This window comes from Talaromyces marneffei, chromosome 4, assembly GCF_009556855.1.
Source record: "Talaromyces marneffei chromosome 4, complete sequence".
Lineage (NCBI taxonomy): Eukaryota > Fungi > Ascomycota > Eurotiomycetes > Eurotiales > Trichocomaceae > Talaromyces > Talaromyces marneffei.
The window spans coordinates 1,233,719-1,253,555 of record NC_072351.1 but is presented as its reverse complement, the minus strand read 5'-3'; the positions used below and the strand labels follow the sequence as shown (position 1 = coordinate 1,253,555).

Genomic DNA, 19,837 nt, shown 5'->3' with positions numbered 1-19,837 from the left:
AGCCGGTGTAAGGCATGGCCGGTTTTCAGTGTAGAGTATTGCTGGCCCGCTATAAACTGTCTTGGTATTCTCCATCGTTCAAAACTTCAAATATTGTTTTGGTTTGGACTCTGTCTAATCATAATCTTCTCTTTGCTTGCATGTTTCACTTAGAACGGGTAGTTCAAAGTAGGCGGCGCAGCCCACAGAGTCGATGCTCCTTTCGGCCCCCAGTAGGAACGTATCTCTTTTACACGAGGTAGTTATGGTTAACTTGTTAACTAATCAGCACGAAGCATTCCTGCGATGTTCGAACTGAGGATACGTATGTAGATCCGAGCTTGTATAGTGGGTCGTCGAGAGAGGCCTCGTGTTTCAAGGATTATGAATGCAACGTAGCATGATTAAACTCTGATCTTCTATCTGATCCATAACCCATGCCCTGTAAAATACTAAAATGATCGTAAGATGTCCTAACTACCACCCGTACCCAATCCTTCTGGCCAATCACTCTACAAGGTATCTAGCATTCCTCATCCGTGGCGCAGATGGCTGATGGGGGCCATCGGAGTCCGTCGGGGTACAACCTGGAAATCGTTATCATGGCCTTCTCCAATGATCTCAAGTCGGAACCAAGACAGTGCAGAGCTTGTTCCTGACGATTATTACTGCTTTCCTCCAGTTGAGTAAACTATTCAGCGCCTAATCCGCTACCTAGATTGACCCCTAGCAAACTCAGGCAATCTCGCCATATTACGCACCGGCTTCCGGTACGTAAGTAACGTTAATCAGCTCCACGAGGCGTTTTTCTTTTAGATCAATCCTAGGGTCTCAAGTAGCTCAACCTCGAGTCAAACTTACCCAATAAGACGCACCGAATGACAGGGTCAGCAAAGTCTCAACTTGTGATACTACGTATCACCAACAGAGCCAAACTCATCTCTAAAATGCCATATTCACTGCGAAATCCACCCTGTCGAGACGGACCCTGCAGAAAGCAGATAGAGTACACTTGCTTACCCCAGAATCCACCGTACAGAATATCAAAAGCCAACAACGGACATCCATGGTCTGTGGGGCACGGAACTTTAATGCCAATACAGCTCCAAGCTGAAGCTTCTCAGTCTTGCTGATCTGAATCCACAAAATGGAGTCATAACACGGGAACAATAACACGAGCTACGGTTACGTTTTTGTCTTAATACGGAGACATATGGAATATGACTATATAGTAACTTAATATAATCTATAATCTATAATCTATAAATCTATTGGTTCTATTCCTGTTTACTAAATATAGTGGAGATCAGCATCGCTGACTTGTTCGAACTTTCTATCTCAGCACCCGCTTCGACCAGTACTCGGACACAGTCCTCGTGTCCGCCAGCCGCAGCTCGATGGAGCGCCGTATAGCCCTCGTCATCGACCCAGTCGATGAATGCCTTCGTATCTCCACCCTCGCCGTGATTCAGGGCATGTTCAATGACGCCCTCGTGACCCCGTTCCGCGGCAATATGTAAAACCGTCTGCCCTGACTCATTGCGGGCCGTTAAATTTGCGCCTTTTAATACTAGAAACCGTACAATGTGTAGATGGCCATTGGCGGCGGCGTGGTGTAGGGGTGTGCCGCTCGCAGGCGCTGCAGGATACGGGGGCACGGGAATATTTTTGGTGCCGTTACTCGTGGGGATAAGACCGACACCGAAATTAGATTGCGTTGAGGGATCAGACTTGGTCCCGGTAGGCGTCTGACGATTTTGATATTGTGACTGTATTCCTGGAGGGAGTGTTGCTTGACTAAAAGATTGTCGGTCGAAAGCAAGAGCTGGATGTTGTTCTTGGGGTGGAGAGGGATTGGCAAAATAGTTGTATTGTTGAGGTTGAGTGGGAGGAGATGGTAATTTGGTGCTGTGGGGGGTGCTTAAACCAAACATAAATTGACTTGGCTCTATTTGCGAAGTCATATCCATCTGGATTTCTGCATGACCGGTCACCGAAATTTCGTTTTGATTTGAGAGCCAGGAGCAACTATTATCCGGCCTGCTTGTTGGCGGTTGTGAAACTGGGTAGGCCATAGTATTATGTTGCTGCTGCTGAAGAACTTCATCCTCACTATTCTCCTCCCGGGAGAGATTGCCTGCATTGAGGAGCTCAAGTTGACGCAGGCGTTGTTTGATGTTATTTCCTATATGCAAAGACCAACGGTTACAAAAGATACGTTAATCATCCAAGACTATGTGACATACTGTAATTCCTCTGAGCCAGTCGGTTCTGTATCCTCCTCCTCTCGCCAGCATCTGTGGTTTTGGTCCAGTTCTCGTCTAGTTTCGTGGAGGTCGGCATTGTTGCAAGTCTTTATTGAGGAGGTTATAAATTTGCCCGAAAATCATCAAGACCTCAGGAATACAACGGGGCTATAGACTACTTATGTGAGGCGAATTTCTAATTAACGACGGAGTTTAGCACCGTATGAACTAGTATTGAATTACTGCAAGTAGATATCCACAAAATTAAGCATTCTGGGGGCCATATGCGCCATACGTAATATCGACAGGGGCTCAATTGAGCCATGTGTGCTGCGCATACGTATGCCAGCCGCCTACCTCCCCGAGTTAGTACTCAGGGGATGCTAACTAATTCTCCTGCAAATCCACGGATATGATGATCATGCGCGACATTATCATGTACAATTAACCTTTGAAATGGCTTTAGCAATCATCAAAGCCCGTGCCACAAGCCCGTTCGGCATCGCCTAGCTTACGCCGTTGTCAGTTATCATTGGTTATACCTTACTTCTGCAGCATCAAAGCACCATTAGCCCCAATGACGAGGTAGCAGCCACGACGACGGCCGTAAGCATGGCTGAATGATTGGGTTTTGCAGGTGGTGATGCGAATACGGAGGAAAACCCACTTGAGGAACTAGAAGATGGCCAAGATGGCCAAGATAGACAAGATTCCAATACATACTTTCGTCATGCCAAGTTTGTTCAACCTTTCAAGTGTTAGTGATAGGGTAGTTCTATTTATGAATTCGAAGTCGGAAAGTAACCAAAAGCCAATCATAATATTGTTTCAATCTATAACTATGTGGTGTATAATATTCTACAAAACGATATCTACTTCCCTCCATTCCGCTAGTAGCTTCTGAAGAGCCACAGATCCCGTAAGATTGTAGACATATTCAAAATACTTCCTGTCATTCTTAAATGGCTTGCCTGTGAGATTGGGTACCCATCTATTGACGAGCTTCTTCGCATCAATATTTGCCGGATCAATTTTCGATGCCAGGAATTCGCGGAATGTGGAAACTCCTGGACGAAGGAAAGTCGAGTGGAATGGCACGTCAATACCCTCAAGAGGTGTTATACCCGTCCCTCGCTTTAGTTCGACGCGGGTTTTCCGTGCTTGGGCCTCTTGGATGATGGAGTGGAGAGTTGATACGAACACGGCCTCCTCATCCGTCCCACTTCCGGACCGATTGATCCATTCGACGTTCAGGCCCTTGGCGATGCGGTCAAGTAATTTTGTCAGACAATCAAGCGCTATTAGCTCTCCCGCACAGACATATTGTCTGTTTGAGATGTTGAAGTTCACTATCTCGAGAAGCCAACCAGTCTGCTGTGAAATGGTCTTGGTAATGAAGCGTAACATCTTCTCATTGAAGATCCTCGAAACACGACTCGGATTGACAGCACACAAGGAGTAGTCCGAAGCGCCTTGCTCGTCACGTTTGACGGTAACTTGCATCGCCATACCACGGTAGAAACAAATCGCCACTAACTGCTCAATTGACATGATTTCCGCGAATGATGCGAGCGCAGGATACTCTCCAAGGGAGTGGCCCGCAAAGTTGCAATTGTCGGGAATAAGACCTCGGGCTTGCATATCCTTATACCGTGCAAGTTCGACCAAGGTGATAGCCGCTTGTGTGAACTGTGTTGCATGGAGAACACCCTTTGGCGAGCGGAATGTATAGGACTCTGTTTCCTCATCGATATCCTTGAAGACCTTCTCCAACATTGGCTTGCCGTCATCACCTGTAGTTTGCAGAGTCAATGCAAGGTAATTCTGTCGAATACGTCTGCCATTGACACCACCAAAATGAATGGTCAATTCCTTGGGATTCTCCTTGACGATTCTTGTAATCTCGAAGCCTAGAAAAAGAATCAGCAAATCGTGTACCCTATGCAGAAATAGAAAAACGAACCGTAAGTCTTCAAATAGAATTTGTCGGCGATATCCCACACAGCCTGAGCAACTTGACTGCTAGCATATAGGTCCATGCCCATGTTCTGTTCCTGTGAACCTTGACCAGTGAACAGGTAGGCAGATCTTTGCTGCTCCACCTCAGCTTCGCCTTTCAACACCATCTCACCACTCTCTACCTTCTTGGCTGTGATCTTGATCACTTTGCGGCCTTTCATCATAGCCGTATGCCAAAATTCCACTTCCACCTCGTCATCCGGAAGAACCATGCCGACGAAAGAAGCTTCGAAACTACGCACTGCGCCTATGCAACCCTTGGCTGTCCAAGTTTCCAGCAGTGATCCAATGGCAGAGCTTGTATGCATACCATGAACGATCGGACCCGGCAAACCCGCAAGCAATGCAAAGGTATTCGACACATGGATAGGATTGAAATCTCCGGAGACCTTTGCATAAGCAGCGCTACCCATCGGTCGGACTAGTGGAATTCCACTGGCACCATGAACTGGAATTGCCTTTTCGAGCACAACAGGACCTTCGACTTCGCTTCCATGCGTGCTGAGATAACGCAAGATTGGATTCGTCAAGGAGGGCGCTGTGGTGTAGTTGATAGAAGCTACTGGGTGTTCACCATCTGTAGCTTGCTGCTCAAAAACGGTGCCATAAGTAGCGGTAGCCTTAGCTTGCGTCCTGGTCTCAAGACGGAAAATGAAGGTCCTGCCCAGTAGCTCAGAGTCCGGGTTGGTCAATTGGAACCAAGGTTTGGATTGGAGGATGGCCACAGCCTTCCGTGAATCCAAATGGACTTGCATCGAGGACTCAACTTTCCGTTCAAAAGTTGATTCGAAGTCAGTATATGTTCCGCGATACATGAATGCCGAGACAACTTCCATCACAGGACGGCCATCCTTAGTAACGACTGCGAGCACCTCAACTACTTTGCCAGCATCCTGAATGCGAACCGCTGTGATGCGGGACGAGGTCGATACTGTGTCACCAGCTTTCAAAATACCCGCTCCTTCCACACGCTTGAACTTGTTGGAAAGGTGTACAAGGTTGAGGATATTGCCACCGATTTGTTTCAGAAAGATGGGTTTCAAGAGAGCTTTCCAAGCAATGACAATGCCAAAGTCCAACGGTGCAGGCAGTTCCTGATTAGCGCGGCTCAGGTATGCCTCACTACTACTGCCGGTGGCCTGGAGGAAAGAGCTAATTGACTCCCGGGTGATAGTGATGGTTTCTCCAGAGAACTCTTGCGTGGTTTGCGCATCGAAGTCAAGTTGTTGATTACCAAACCAAAGACTTCTGTAGAATTCAGAAACCTCATCAATGAGGCCATCTGAAATCTCCCTTATTGGCGCGTACACCGCTTCCGGGTGGTATGAGAAGACTAAACGCAAGGTTGGTGGTACATGGCTAGTTGTTGGACTCAAGATGCAATCAACAACAATGTTCTGATTTCCCTGGGTCCTGATCTTCACGATGGTACCGGTCTGCTCCAAAGCAGATGCAGCTTGGATAGTGATAACCATTTTTGATGGCTCGCTATGGTTCTCGAAAGTTACACGAAGGTTACTGGAAGGTGTGCAAATTTTGCGAATAGGGTTTGGTAAGCGTTTTGTGCCGGAAATGACAGTCTCTGAAGTGAATAGGGCATAACGCCAGGTGTATTGATCACCCGCGAGCATTTTAAACCATGAACTTGGTGATGGTAAATCATCATGTGGTGAAGAAATTTCGTAGGCGACTGACTCTGAAGACTCGACAATGGACACGATACGTTCAGAGTCAGACCACTGAGATTCTGGAGTGATTTCCAATGGAGTCTTGCGAACTGGAACATTTTTGACATCTCCACCATAGGCCTCGTTGAGCAATGATGATACCAGACCATTGTTGATGTTGTCGAGCATGTCCTGGACGGGTTCATCGTATGTTGTAGCGTTCTTAGCTGCTACCGGTCCGTGCAAGATCTGTGTACGATCTGCATCATTATCAACAACCGCCCAGAGGTTCTCCGACTGCCATAGCGAATCTTTCTTGAAGTAGAATGAAAGATTCTCATCAAGGACCGGAACAAATGGAACTGGTTTCTTGCCGGGACGCAAACAGAGCGACAAGAAGAACTGAACATCCAAAGGAGTAATAATATGTTCTGTGATATCGGGGTAAGCCTTCACAAGGGCATCCAGCACTCCTTGGGGAGCACTGAGGTCGGCATTATCCGAAAGAATGAATCCATTGTTGGTATTAGTTGCGAATCTTTCCTCAACCCGACGAATGAAGTCACCTGTGAGAGTCTGTAATGATGGATCAATCCAGACACCCCTGGCACTGATATACATCAGCTCGACCATTCGGACAACCACTTCGTGATAGGTCATCTGCTTCAGTTGCACAGCTTCACCAGCCGTATTCTTGCCAAACCAAGGTTTCTGAAAGTCTGCGTTGAGCTTTTTGATGATGTAGGCGCTTCTCTTTTCCAGCTCGGCAACCATTTGACCCTTTGGCATCTTGAAAAAGGTGTCCATTTCTGCCCAGAATCTCATACCACGGTTTGCTAGAACGTGCATTGGCTCTCCCATCTCTGAGATGACAGTGATCACGCCGCCTGCTGCGCCCTTGAATGTTTTCTCCCATTGGCTATCATCAAGTCCGACAGTCTCAACGATCTGTTTTTTGGCTCCTAGACTCGTGCCAGCTTCCTTCGCAGTCATCATACGGCTTCCCATCAACATACCATCGAACGGCATTGGGGGGCAACCGAAGGCTTTAGACCATGCTCCAGTGAAGTATGGGTAAGCATCCTCAGCTGAGCCGAAGCCACTACCAGCGACGAGAATAATATTTTCGCAATCTCGAATCTGGCCGTAGGTTTCCAAAATTGGCGTGTGGAAGTCTTCACAGGAATGGTGACCTCCGGCTCGACCGCCTGTCCACTGCAAAAGGATGGGGAAAGTTGGATTTGCCTTAGCAATGCTGATGACTTTCTTGATAGTTTTGACGGAACTAGGTTTGAATGCAATGTATTTCAATCCAAGGTCGTTGATGTAGCCTTGAGAAATCTCGACTGATGGCACTCCAGCGCCAATGGTTAGACCATCAATTGGTATTCCTTCCGCATGGAGCTTTTCCAAAAGTGGAATCTGCCATGCGACTGCACGAGGGTCAACATAGATGATGTTGATAGAAACTCCTCGTCCAGGTGGAATTGAAGCCACGATGTTGTTCAATGCTACTGTCATGGCGGCTGCGTCACGATAGCCTCCACCGGCTAACTCAATGTGATACCCTGCATTTATCGTAGCCGAAACAAATCTCCAGGATACAGTAGTTGGAGTCATACCAGCAACCATGATGGGTGGCATGTGTAAGAGCTGGCTCATTCTCGTCTCAATGTGAGTTTGGCCATCGATCGTCCGAATCAGTTTTGGGGAAAAGCGTTTTACCCAATTTTTGGAAGCCACAATAGAATCTTTCTTCTTACTGAAAAGTTCAGACTTGTAACCGACTTCAGATGATTTTCCAACCAAAGCGCCTGCCATAATCACACGAACACCCGTTCCTTGCTTGTTGTGACTGGTAACGACGCCAATGCCGGAACTGCCTCCAGGACCGAAGTCAAGAATATGAGTTGCTGATTCTAACACAGAAGCCTTCAGCCAGCGAACAGGGGCAACCGTGATCTGGTAGATTATCTTATCGAGCAGGTTCTCACTACCCAAAGAGCTAAGATCGTCACCAGTGTTTGTGTCGTATACCGGAATCTGCAAACTGTTGCTAGGTAGGCTTATATGGCCGAGGCGCCTTTTCAAGATCGGAATGGCAGGAAGTAGGTAGTTGGTATGGAAAGGTACGCTTATAGGGAGAAAAAGGTTCGTGAGAGTTGATTTCCGCTCCTTTGATGGGATTCGAGCCTGGTCAACTTCTGCGGACACTTTAAACCGCCTTAGCCGTGCGTTGAGTCCACATAAGGATGTAGCAGGTCCAGCAACCACGAAATTGCGTGGCCCATTTGCTAGAGCAATCGAAATCTGTCTATCGTCAGGTAGATATTTGTTGGAGACATCTACGTGCTCCTGGACTTGAGCTTCGGAGATGCCACGAATGCTGAGCATAGAGGACGGGGTGCCTTCGTCATTGGAGACAGAATCTGCCACTATCTTTGGGTCTGGTGATGTCTCAGGAAAGACTTGTTGGCTGACAACACCAATTGAAAACAGTATCTCGATTGCGGTATGACTCAGGTCGATGAAAGATGCCCAGGAACTAGCACCAGCGATGGCTGTTGCAACTACCAACCCCTGAGAGTGGCCAGCTATACCACTAAGACTTGGGTTGAATGTTAAAGGATTTTGACCCAAAACTTTCAGACTAGCCATATATTGTGCGAGTTGGACGATACCAATAATAGGAAAGCTGACGCGAGATGAGGCAAGGTAGCCTACATCTGGCGTGGTTTCCGGGTATCGCAACCACTTGATGATATCCAGACCGTGTTGGTAATGTTGACACACATCTGGCTGGGATGCAAGGGATTTCAGAAACTCCCCCATAGTCTCAATATAATCTTCCACGAAACTGCGATACGTGGTTTGGATCTCGCGCAGCTCGTCCAGGTAAGCAGTAGTGATTCCTTGGCCGCCGAGAACGGCGTACAACTTGGAGTCGCCTCCCACAACTGAGTCCAGCAGAGCAGACTGGTGCTGAGATATGGGGCGACCTGCGGCATGACAGGCCGAGTAGTACGATCGGATAATTTTGACAGTTCGCTCGGAGTCGTCAGATGATCTCACAGCAATGGCATGGATGTCATCTGTAAGGACATTTTGCTCTAGGTGGTCGAGTAGAGCTCTAAGAAGCCTCTGCCTGGAGGTTCTATTTGCACCTGGCCACTTAAGCAGAGACTTTGAACTGAAGTCCAGGAAGTCTGTGATAAGCTCTACCAACGACTCCTGAGGTAAGAGTTCATCACTGGCGGCTGTCGGCGTGCCGATATGTTGGAAAAATCGATCCCGCATCACGGATGCCAGACTATAGAGATCTGCCGGGATTATGTTGGAGTCCTCTAGTGGGAGGACCAAGGTAGGAATGGGGTTCTCATCGTCTTCATGGGACGATTCTGAAGGTGGGGTATCTCTAGGTGAATCCTCCTCGGAGAGATCTGAGGGGGGTGTGAGAACGGCATAGCTGGATCCGAGAGCTGCCAGAGTTTCTGGTGTTGGAGAGGCGATTTGGCGGTGCATGATGTTTTTCTTGTGCCCACGGCTGATATCTGCCGAAGAGGTTGCTAATAGATGATTCTTGTCAAACAAGACCCCGATATCAGAAGGGCGTGGTGGGAGTAAGGTGTGGTTTGGCGCCCTGTGTACACTTAGATATGCGGTACATACAGAGGCGGTTGAGACTATTTCATGAAGGGAATGAATTCCATGTTCACATTTTTCAAGCATACCACAGGGTTTTTGATGCTGTACAACTCTCTACAACCTAATCTAGATAGCCCTTATCTCCTTGCCCTAGATAGTCGTTGCAAAGGTAGTATGCAGCGAGGTCCGGATGTCATGCAGGGCCCTACTAAGCTTACATGGGGTCCAAGGGAAGCGACACGTTGAAATCAGTCCGATGTTCGCAAGTAGCCATGTTAACTACATGTAATTTGGCTGACTACACTACCACTTCAGCGTAGTTGGAGGTATGTAACTATGTTTTTTGATAACGGAATATTACGGCTTTCCCTGATGAGGGGCTTATTCAGCTTGTCAACTAATGCACCATCTGGCTTGGCCCCCAGTAAGCTCCTTATGAGCCAAAATACGCACTGATAGCCTCATGTGGCCCCCCGAATGCTTAATTTGTGGAGATCCATCTAGTAATTCATTACTTAAAGCTGGGCTTCCGTATTCCATTAGTAGACGCTAGACTCGCTGACTGTACTCAGTAAACGAGCTTTCTCTAGATGCATGTCACATTAAATGTGCCGTAAGCTTAGCACACAACCACGCATGTAACCTTTTAGATATAGATTTTCTGAAATTATACAGAAGTCTGTAATTTTTATGGTACTTTTTGCTGCGGAATTTGGTAATAAACCAGTGCTTATCTGAAGATATCTTGCGATCTCGCCGTTGATCATGGAAGCCTGTTTAGTGGCCCCCTACAAGGAATAAACATCCTCAAATGACATTGGCTATCTCTTTTTGAAACAATTACTTGAGATACTTTATACACGAGCACAACTCCATTTTTCAGACGGTTTTTTCTGTTCGATCCGTACTAAATCCACCATTCACTCTGAACAATAGTCGAGGGCGAGGGGCACTGCAGCCTTCGTTTCAAGACACATTCTCGCTCTCAAGATGACCGCGGTCTCAGAGGATGAGAGAGCGCGCACTTACATATTGGTATTAGAGCTCTTAGCGTAAGTCTTCTACCTTTCCAAAAAAAGACTTCCCAATTCGGCAGTCAGTTATATATGCTGTGCTGGGCGGTCTCGATTGGACGAGCCTTGAACGTCCTCTACAACAAGGATAGAAAGAATACAGGAGCAAGAGCTAACAGGTATTGATTCTTGACAGTCATCAGTTCGCATACCCTGTACAATGGTGAGCTCTATTCTTTTCCACCACTTCCATAAAGCATCGAATCATGTCACGTGGTCCAACATGTTGATCTTGTATATTCATCCTGGACACCTCAAGTCAATATGCTGACAAATACGTGGTAAAGGATCGATACACAAGATTCTCTTTTGGGGGAGGAAAAGATCCAGCGACTCGTCGAGATTGGGCCATCAAATACACTCACGGGACTGGCTAAGCAAACCATCGAGACGAAATACCGAGATCATGACACTGCCCTGTCAATCCAAAGGCAGCTTCTCAATCTCAAAACAACTGAGAATGACATCTACTACGCGAATGCAGAGGTTGCCGAGATCCCAAAACAAGCACCCTCGAAACCCGATACAAAGCCTGCTGCTTCAGCTCCGGTGCCCGAGACTGCTACAGCATCACCCCAGCCATCTACTCCCTCGCCCACACCGAGTGGAGCCGGTACCACATCGCTTGCAACATCTGAGGATGTCCCAGTTAAAGCAGAAGATATAGTTCTTACTATTATTGCTCAAAAGTTGAAAAAGTCCATCAGTGACATTTCAATGAGCAGTACTATCAAATCGCTCGTCGGAGGTATTAGATCCATCGAATGAAATGTCGGAAGTATGAAACTGATTTGAATCCTCTAGGTCGTTCAACCTTGGAGAATGAAATTGTCGGAGACCTTCTTAGTGAATTCAGCAACCTACCTGAGAGGTCCGAGGAACTCAGTTTGACAGATCTGGGAGAAACCCTTTCCGCCGCAAATGCTCAGAGACGACTCGGCAAGCAGACAAACAGCCTAGTGCAACGTGTTATTAGTACGTCAATGCCGGGAGACTTCAGTATGACGAGGCTTAGGAAGTATCTTGAGGATCGTTGGGGCTTTCAAGTTGGCCGCCAAGATGCCGTGCTTCTGTCTGCAATCTCCTCGCCTCCTAAAAACCGTCTTCAGGATCCAAAGGAAGTCCATGCTTTCGTGGATTCATTGGTCAGGGTATATGCGCAATCTGCAGGATTGTCATTTGATGAAGGACCACAGCAGCAGGTATCTGCTGTCCAAGTCAACCCGGAAGCCTTGAATGCGGTTACTCGGAGACAAGAGGAGCTGGCAAAACAGAACCTGAAAGCTTACGCTCAATTTCTCAATGTTGATCTCCATGCTGATGCTAAGTCTGGAGACTCGGACAGCGCCATGTCGGAGCTTCAGAAGCAGTTAGATCTGTGGGTAGCTGAACACGGTGAGGCATATGCTAGCGGTATCACTCCAGTCTTTGATGCCAAGAAGAGTAGAGAGTATTCCTCTTACTGGACGTGGGCATTACAAGATCTCACAGCTAGTTTCTACGACATCAGCCGAGGAACATTGAAAGTCGACAAGGATGTTATTGAGGATATTACATACCGGCTGGCCAACAAATCAAGCACAGGCTTAGTGGAGTCAATCAAATACCTGTTGACGCAATGCGATGAAACGCACAAAGCCTTTTACGAACTACTTCTTAAGACTGTCTCACAGTCACTTGGATCTATTCCAGTTTTCAAAACGACCAAAAGTTTCCTCGGCCCTCGAACAACCATTGACGAAGTGGGAAATATCAAATACTCTGAGCATCCGAGATCTGAAGATGGATCCAAAAAGGATTCTGGTGAACCGACTCATCTTCCACATATAAAACGTAAGAATGACAAAGGGTGGACATTCAACTCCACAGTTACCACACTGTACAACAAGGCTGTGGATCAAATCTCAAGCACGGGTCTTTCATTCGCCAATAAAACGGTTCTCCTAACTGGTGCTGGAACGAACTCCATTGGTGAAGAACTATTGAAAGGTCTTCTCGCTGGTGGTGCACAAGTCATTGTTACGACAAATAGCTTTTCTAGCGCAACGGCTCTCAAATTCCGGAAGATCTACCAGGCTCATGGCTCTAAAGGCTCCAAACTAGTTTTGGTTCCATTTAACCAAGGTAGCCAGCAGGATGTCGAATCTCTCGTTGATTATATCTACGGCAAGCAAGGCCTTGGTTGGGATCTTGATGTTATCATCCCATTCGCCGCAATCTCTGTCAACGGGCGACAAATAGACGAAATTGACTCCAAGAGTGAGCTTGCACAGCGTATCATGCTTACAAATACTGTACGACTTCTTGGGGCTATCAAGAGATCTAAGGAGGTTGCAGGCTACCGAACACGGCCCACTCATGCTATTCTTCCTCTGTCACCTAACCACGGTGTCTTTGGAAGTGATGGACTATATGCTGAGTCGAAGATGGCACTCGAAGCTCTGTTCACAAAATGGTATTCTGAAGATTGGAGCGATTATATCTCCATCTGTGGTACTTCGATAGGTTGGACTCGCGGCACCGGTCTGATGCATCAGAACGATACAGTGTCTGAGGACGTTGAAAAACTTGGTGTGAGGACATTCTCCCGAGCAGAAATGTCTCAATGCATTCTCGCCTTGTTAAGTCGTCCTTTGGTTGAGTTTTGCCAAGAAGAACCTCTGTTTGCCGATTTCAGCGGCGGCATGGATAGAGTACCAGATTTCAAGGATAGGTTGAATGCGATCCAGGATAATATCAAGAGCCTAAGCGAAATCCGGAGAGCCGTTGCGGCAGAATTAGCGATTGACAACGGATCTGATCCCAAAGTGACAAAGTCAACCCAAAGCAAACAGGATGCGATGAAAGTACGTCCAAAAATCGAGCTTGGTTTCCCGACCTTGCCAAGTTATGAGACAGAGATTCAGCCGTTCCGCTCCCAACTGGATTCTATGGTTTCTCTTGATCACACAGTTGTGATTGTAGGCTTTTCAGAGCTTGGACCTTGCGGAAACTCTCGCACTCGCTGGGAAATGGAAGCGTATGAAGAGTTTTCGCTCGAAGGATGCACAGAAATGGCTTGGATCATGGGACTCATCAAATATTCCAAGGCCGCAGGCAATAAACCAGCCGGATGGATCGATGTCAAGTCCGGACAGCCAATTGAGGAGTATGACGTGAAACAGCGTTACGAGGCCTATATTCGCGACCATTCTGGCATTCGGCTGATTGAACCAACTCTTTTCGACAAGTATAACCCCGACGAGAAGCACATGACCCAAGAAATTGTTGTACAAGAAGATCTTGCACCATTCGAAACATCTAAGGATGCCGCACTTAGCTTTAAGAGAGAACATGGAGACAAGGTGGAAATATTTCCAGGCCAGGAATCTGACTCTTACAGTGTGGTCATGAAAAAGGGCGCAGTGATACATGTTCCCAAAGCCGTGAAGTTCAGAAATAATGTTGCAGCACAGATTCCTACTGGATGGGATCCACGGACGTATGGTATTTCGGACGATATTATCAACCAAGTCGATCCAGTCACCTTATATACCCTGGTAACGACTGTCGAGGCTCTCCTTTCAGCAGGTATTACGGACCCTTACGAGATCTACAAGTATATCCATGTCTCCGAACTTGGCAACTGCTTCGGAAGTGGTTTGGGTGGAACATACTCCTCGGAAAGAATGTACCGAGATCGTTTGCAAGACAAGCCTGTGCAAAATGACGTTCTACAAGAGACGTTTTTGAACACGATTGGAGCCTGGGTAAACATGCTGTTACTCTCATCAAGTGGACCAAACAAGACATCCGTTGGAGCCTGCGCAACTTCTGTGGAATCACTCGACACAGCCTATGATCTCATTCTGGCAGGAAAGGCAAAGATGTGTTTCGTGGGTAGCGTTGACGAGTTCTCAGAATACACTTCTTTGGAGTTTTCGAACATGAAAGCAACAAGCAATGCCGAAACGGAGCGTGAGGCGGGTCGGGATCCCAAGGAGATGTCACGGCCTGCAGCCTCTTCGCGAAAAGGTTTCATGGAATCTCACGGCGCAGGTCTCCATATAGCTTGCACTGCAAAGCTTGCAATTGAGATGGGACTGCCAATCTATGGTGTCATTGCCTTTACAGGCATCTCCAGCGACAAAGTCGGCCGCTCTGTTCCCGCTCCAGGCAAAGGAGTTATGACAAATGCAAGAGAATCTGCAGCTGCGTTCCCGTCGCCACTTCTTGATATCGAATATCGTCGACAACAAATTGATATGCGACGACAACAAATCACGAAGATGAGAGAGTTGGAGCTCAGTCAACTTGAGGACACGATTCTGCATCTTACGGCCAAGGATGCTCAGTTCAACGCATCTGAATACCGAACATATATGGTCAAGCAGATTGATCTCAAGGTCCAGACGCAGGAAAAAGAAATGCTTGCCTCCTTTGGAAACAACTTTTGGCGCAACAATCCAGAGATCTCGCCGCTCAAGGGAGCGTTGGCAACCTGGGGTCTCAGTATCGACGATGTGACAGTAGCTTCTTTCCACGGAACTTCAACTGTCTTGAACGAAAAGAACGAATGCTCTATCATCCAGAAGCAGTTCTCTCATCTCGGACGTACCAAAGGAAATCGCACCCTCGGTGTGTTCCAGAAGAGCATCACCGGGCACCCGAAAGGTCCTGCAAGTTCCTGGATGCTCAACGGCTGCTTGCAGATGATGAACACCGGTCTCGTCCCAGGAAACCGAAATCTAGATAACCTAGACTCCCAGTTTGAACAGTACGATTATATCACATTCCTGGACCACAATGTTCAAACGGCTGGCATCAAGGCCTTCTCTTTGACCTCGTTTGGCTTTGGCCAGAAGGGTGGTCAAGTGATTGGTGTACACCCCAAATATCTGTTTGCGACAATACAGAAGGAAGTGTTTGATGACTACGCGAAGAGGTTGAAGAAGAGGCGGGCCGTAGCGACGGTCGCATTCCATGAGGCATTACTAGAAAACAATATGTTTGTTCCGAAGGATGATCCGCCATACGACGTTAAGCAGGAGATACAGACACTACTGGATCCCAATGCTAGGTGGTAAGATGGCGCGAGTCGACGGCAGGTGAATTTTAGAAAACGACAGTGGCGTTATTGGCTTGAAGTTTGTAACTGATTTGTAGCTGAAATTTGTAACTATCTACATGCAATAGAAACTTGTTAACACGCAATGTTGAGAATACCCTTCAAAAATCTTTAGTTCTTTTCATCAAGTACGTCATGAATATTGAAGAGGGGCGCCCTTTGGGCATAACGATGATGAATATGTCTTTTACGTCTAGAAAAATGTGCTGTGCATAGGCATTTGCGAACCTCTCACCTAGGTGGTCTTACTGTTTATAAATATTAAACTAGCTTCGTAAGTTTACATGTAAGCCTATCATCTGTTAGACCTCGGCCAAGATATGTCGGATTGGCGGGTTTACTCCCGGCTAACCCTGAATGTATTTTACAAGTATAAGAAAGGAAGAAGTGACTAGCAAGATTGTATCTGTTTTGTTGTCTCTGTCTGAGTATATCAGGTCCCATATCGGGCTTTTATATAGACATATTGGCGGGGTTATTTATGAGCTATCAAGAGGGGTAAATATTTGGCCTGAAACCTAGGTGCCCAAATATCCTAAGGTGGCTAGCTGGCCTTCAAGATGAAGAGGCCGATCTTTCTTGTTGGATATCCGGATTATCTGACAAGATACATGTCAAATTAGGGTTGATCTGGTCACCTGACCGGTTACGATAACCCTGCCTCTGTAACTTATTTTTCTTCGTTCAATGCAATTAGGTAGACGTAAGTTATTCTTATACAAGTTTTCATATTTCTTTCGAGCATGAGTGTTGCAATACTTTCGACAATTGGAGATAGTTCATTACGTTAGGCTCTGTGCTAGATGTGGCACAGGATCCACCGTTCTCCAATCGTAGTCTGAATTCTAACTGGCTCCAATAAGAGGAAACTCGTTCAATATTCGTGCGCATGCTAAGGAAAATCGATGTGTGAAGTCGACATATCCAAGAAAATCTCATTGATGTTTGGGAATTCATAGAAGGCATCGAAAAATTGGCCAATCTGAAATAGTTGTTGTGTTCTGCCGAAGCCTGTGTAACGCCTGATGTTGTGAAAATTTAATTACGCTAGTCCGAGTTCATCCTGTCTACTGTCAGCTGAGGTAGCAGTAACTGTCTTTGTAATATCAAGAAATGGTGAAAAATGACTCGGTTGAGGATGGACGTTCTTGAGAGCATCAGATGGGGAAGATATATCTGTCGCTACTGAATAGCACCTACATTGATAGGGCTCGTTGATCACGGTACTTCCTGCCCCGGTACCAGAAGTCAGGCCATTCGCGTCGAATTTCTAGCGGTAGTGTTCGGAAATTTTGGAATGTATTCGAAGTCGAGAGTGAAGAATATCATGTCAAATATTCATACCGCATGGTGCAATGAGCTTGAAGTACTCTTTGAATTTTGAATCGTAAAGTGCGTGCTATCATACATGTGTACCTAAACGAATCCTCCGGCCAATAACTCCGTCATTACCTTGCTAACATCATAAGCGCTGAAATAATTGAAAAGAAAAAGAAAAAAACCAAAAACAACAACAAAATGAAAGAGAAAAAAAAAAAAAAAAAAAAAAGGAAAATAAAGCAATAGAGCCTAGATGGGCATTCCTTTCCTCGTTAACACCTTTTCCATGCGCAGTTTCATGGTATCGACCAATTTATTAATCTCCTTCGTTGTGATTTTGTCCCATTCTTCCAGGACTGCAACCTTTAGTTGAGCCTGATCTCCGATGCTCCTCTTTTGCAGTCTCTTTTTCAAAACAAGCAGAACATCTTTCAGAATATTGAGGTCGGGTGATGTTGCCGGGTTCTGGATATAAGGTAGCTGTAAAGAGTCGAGGTAGGCGTGTACCATATTCTGGGGAGCTGTCGCCTTTTCATACCCGCCGCTGGCGTTGTCGAGATATATCATCCGCCGAACAGTCACGATCGGTTGGACGTGCGGCTGTATGATCTGGGAGATGTAATCACGCTGGCTCATTGCAGAAAGATCGTTGTCTTCGGTTTGGAAGAAAATAAGAGGCCCCTTGTAATCATATCCCACCATTGCCCAGCAATGGAAAAGGGCTTTATCGATCTCTTCCCTTGACTGTAAACAATCTTCACATAGCCGCTCATCTTTCCTATTGAACACTTTTGCTTTCTGTGTTGTGCCCAGACCGAAATTGACGAAATCACTGAATAACATTGAGCGCCACTCGTTCTGCCATTTGTGATGTGCTAAAGCGTATTGCATCCGCGTTTCTCGGGCCTGTTTCGACAACCACTTTTGCTGACAGGCTATTCGTTTGCAATAGCCTTCTTTGATCATGTAATTTCGGATCGTTTGTAGATGTACGCCATCAACGCCGACCGAATGCCCCAATTGTTCCCAGGAAACATCCCCGTTCGACTTTTCCAACAGCATAATCATTTTTTGCGTGAGGTCATCGCTGATCTTCTTGGGCCGGCCACGCTTATCAGACTTTTTGGATACTCGTGCCGCCGCCTTGGGTGTGGTCTGCACAGTTTCCAAGTCTGCTTTTGTAGGACGTGGTCTGGTCGTTCTTTCGGATTGCGGACGTTGTTGCGACATCGGATTGCCCGCTTTTTGAAGATAGGGAAAGGTGTTGGGCATGGCGGCCTCTGGGTTGGGTGGCCCAGGAGGCAGAGATATGCCTGCTGGGCCCTGGGTGAAGATCGGTTCAACACCCTTCAAAATGGACATTCCTGGATCGAATAATTCATGCTTGAAGTTTTTTGTCTTTATCGCAAACCCGACCGGAAATTCTATCACGAATTGTCACGTGCATTGCGCTAGTCCTGATTGGGAGCGGACGGGCAGTGGTGCAGGCATCGACGTACTCAGACCAACACAAGCTGTGACTGACTGGCTTCTTTGACTTGAAACAACTGACTCCCTGTGAATCACTCTTCTAGGTATTTGCATTTCCTCGACGTGTTTATTTCCATTTCTTCTTCTTCTTCTACATCGCAGTCTAACCATCTCAGGGGTTTTACGGTCTACGTTCCACTTCCCCCCGTTTGCTCCACAGGTCTTTATCTTTCTACACCACGTCTATTTGCACCTCGACAATAACAACCAAGCAACTTCAGCCCACACGACGCCATGGCTAACGACGAATATGATGTGAGTTACATTTTTGCGATCCATGATCGAGTTGGGGAAATACCTTGCTAACATGCACTGTTTAGTTTCTTTTCAAAGGTGACTGAACCTCCGCTCCTATCCCTTGCCGTCAGCTCTACGACGACAACTACAAACATCCAAAATACTAACTCTCTCGTCAAGTCGTCCTTATTGGAGACTCCGGTGTCGGTAAATCCAACCTTTTGAGCCGATTCACTCGCAATGAGTTCAACCTAGACTCCAAGTCGACCATGTAAGCTCCGATATCCACCATGACAAACAGTATACGGAATATAGCAGTCGCTGACTTTTGTTTTCTTTCTGTCAAGTGGTGTCGAATTCGCAACACGGTCGATCCAAGTCGACTCGAAAACAATCAAAGCTCAGATCTGGGATACCGCCGGACAAGAGCGTTACCGTGCCATCACCTCCGCCTACTACCGTGGTGCTGTCGGAGCTCTGCTCGTTTACGATATTAGCAAACATCAGACTTATGACAATGTGACTCGGTGGTTGAAGGAGTTGCGCGATCATGCGGACTCCAACATTGTTATTATGTTGGTCGGAAATAAGAGTGATTTGAGACATTTGCGTGCCGTGCCCACGGAGGACGCCAAGCAATTTGCCAGTCAGTACCTTGAAGCTCATATGACGACCGCAAATATGATTTGCTAACGAGGATAGGCGAAAACAATTTGTCTTTTATTGAAACCTCTGCTCTCGATGCCAGCAACGTCGAGCTTGCTTTCCAGAACATCCTGACAGGTATGTCAAATCCATGGACAGTGTGCAAGACTATAGGATTATCGCTGACGTGTTGTGTTTGCTTACTTCAGAAATCTACCGCATCGTATCCAGCAAGGCCTTGGACCAGGGAGAGGGTGGCCAGAATCCCCTCGGCGAACGCCGCCAAGTCGTCGAAATAAGCAAGACTCAGGACACAGAGACCAAGCAGGGATGCTGTTAAAACCCAAGCTGCCGATGCAGAGCAATGCA

General features: G+C 46.8%; 5 protein-coding genes across 5 annotated transcripts; 2 read left to right on the top strand and 3 right to left on the bottom strand.

The window, feature by feature from the left end:
* Positions 1 to 1,256: 1,256 nt before the first annotated feature.
* Positions 1,257 to 2,322, bottom strand: EYB26_005506 (uncharacterized protein; the record flags this gene model as incomplete). The annotated part of the gene is made up of 2 exons (XM_054264791.1): positions 1,257 to 2,164; positions 2,226 to 2,322. The coding sequence occupies 2 exons, from the start codon at positions 2,320 to 2,322 to the stop codon at positions 1,257 to 1,259; spliced, it is 1,005 nt and encodes a 334-aa protein (XP_054120766.1).
* Positions 2,323 to 3,083: 761 nt separating this feature from the next.
* Positions 3,084 to 9,433, bottom strand: EYB26_005505 (uncharacterized protein; the record flags this gene model as incomplete). Its single annotated transcript, XM_054264790.1, has 2 exons — positions 3,084 to 4,135; positions 4,189 to 9,433. The coding sequence occupies 2 exons, from the start codon at positions 9,431 to 9,433 to the stop codon at positions 3,084 to 3,086; spliced, it is 6,297 nt and encodes a 2,098-aa protein (XP_054120765.1).
* A 1,113-nt stretch (positions 9,434 to 10,546) lies between these two features.
* Positions 10,547 to 15,695, top strand: EYB26_005504 (uncharacterized protein; the record flags this gene model as incomplete). Its single annotated transcript, XM_054264789.1, has 4 exons — positions 10,547 to 10,608; positions 10,766 to 10,792; positions 10,917 to 11,377; positions 11,434 to 15,695. 4 exons carry the CDS (start codon positions 10,547 to 10,549, stop codon positions 15,693 to 15,695), a joined length of 4,812 nt encoding a protein of 1,603 aa, XP_054120764.1.
* Positions 15,696 to 17,305: 1,610 nt separating this feature from the next.
* EYB26_005503 (uncharacterized protein) lies at positions 17,306 to 18,418 on the bottom strand (the record flags this gene model as incomplete). Its single annotated transcript, XM_054264788.1, has 1 exon — positions 17,306 to 18,418. The coding sequence occupies one exon, from the start codon at positions 18,416 to 18,418 to the stop codon at positions 17,306 to 17,308; it is 1,113 nt and encodes a 370-aa protein (XP_054120763.1).
* A 402-nt stretch (positions 18,419 to 18,820) lies between these two features.
* Positions 18,821 to 19,808, top strand: EYB26_005502 (uncharacterized protein; the record flags this gene model as incomplete). The annotated part of the gene is made up of 6 exons (XM_054264787.1): positions 18,821 to 18,841; positions 18,907 to 18,919; positions 19,004 to 19,094; positions 19,171 to 19,469; positions 19,526 to 19,606; positions 19,678 to 19,808. 6 exons carry the CDS (start codon positions 18,821 to 18,823, stop codon positions 19,806 to 19,808), a joined length of 636 nt encoding a protein of 211 aa, XP_054120762.1.
* Positions 19,809 to 19,837: the final 29 nt, after the last annotated feature.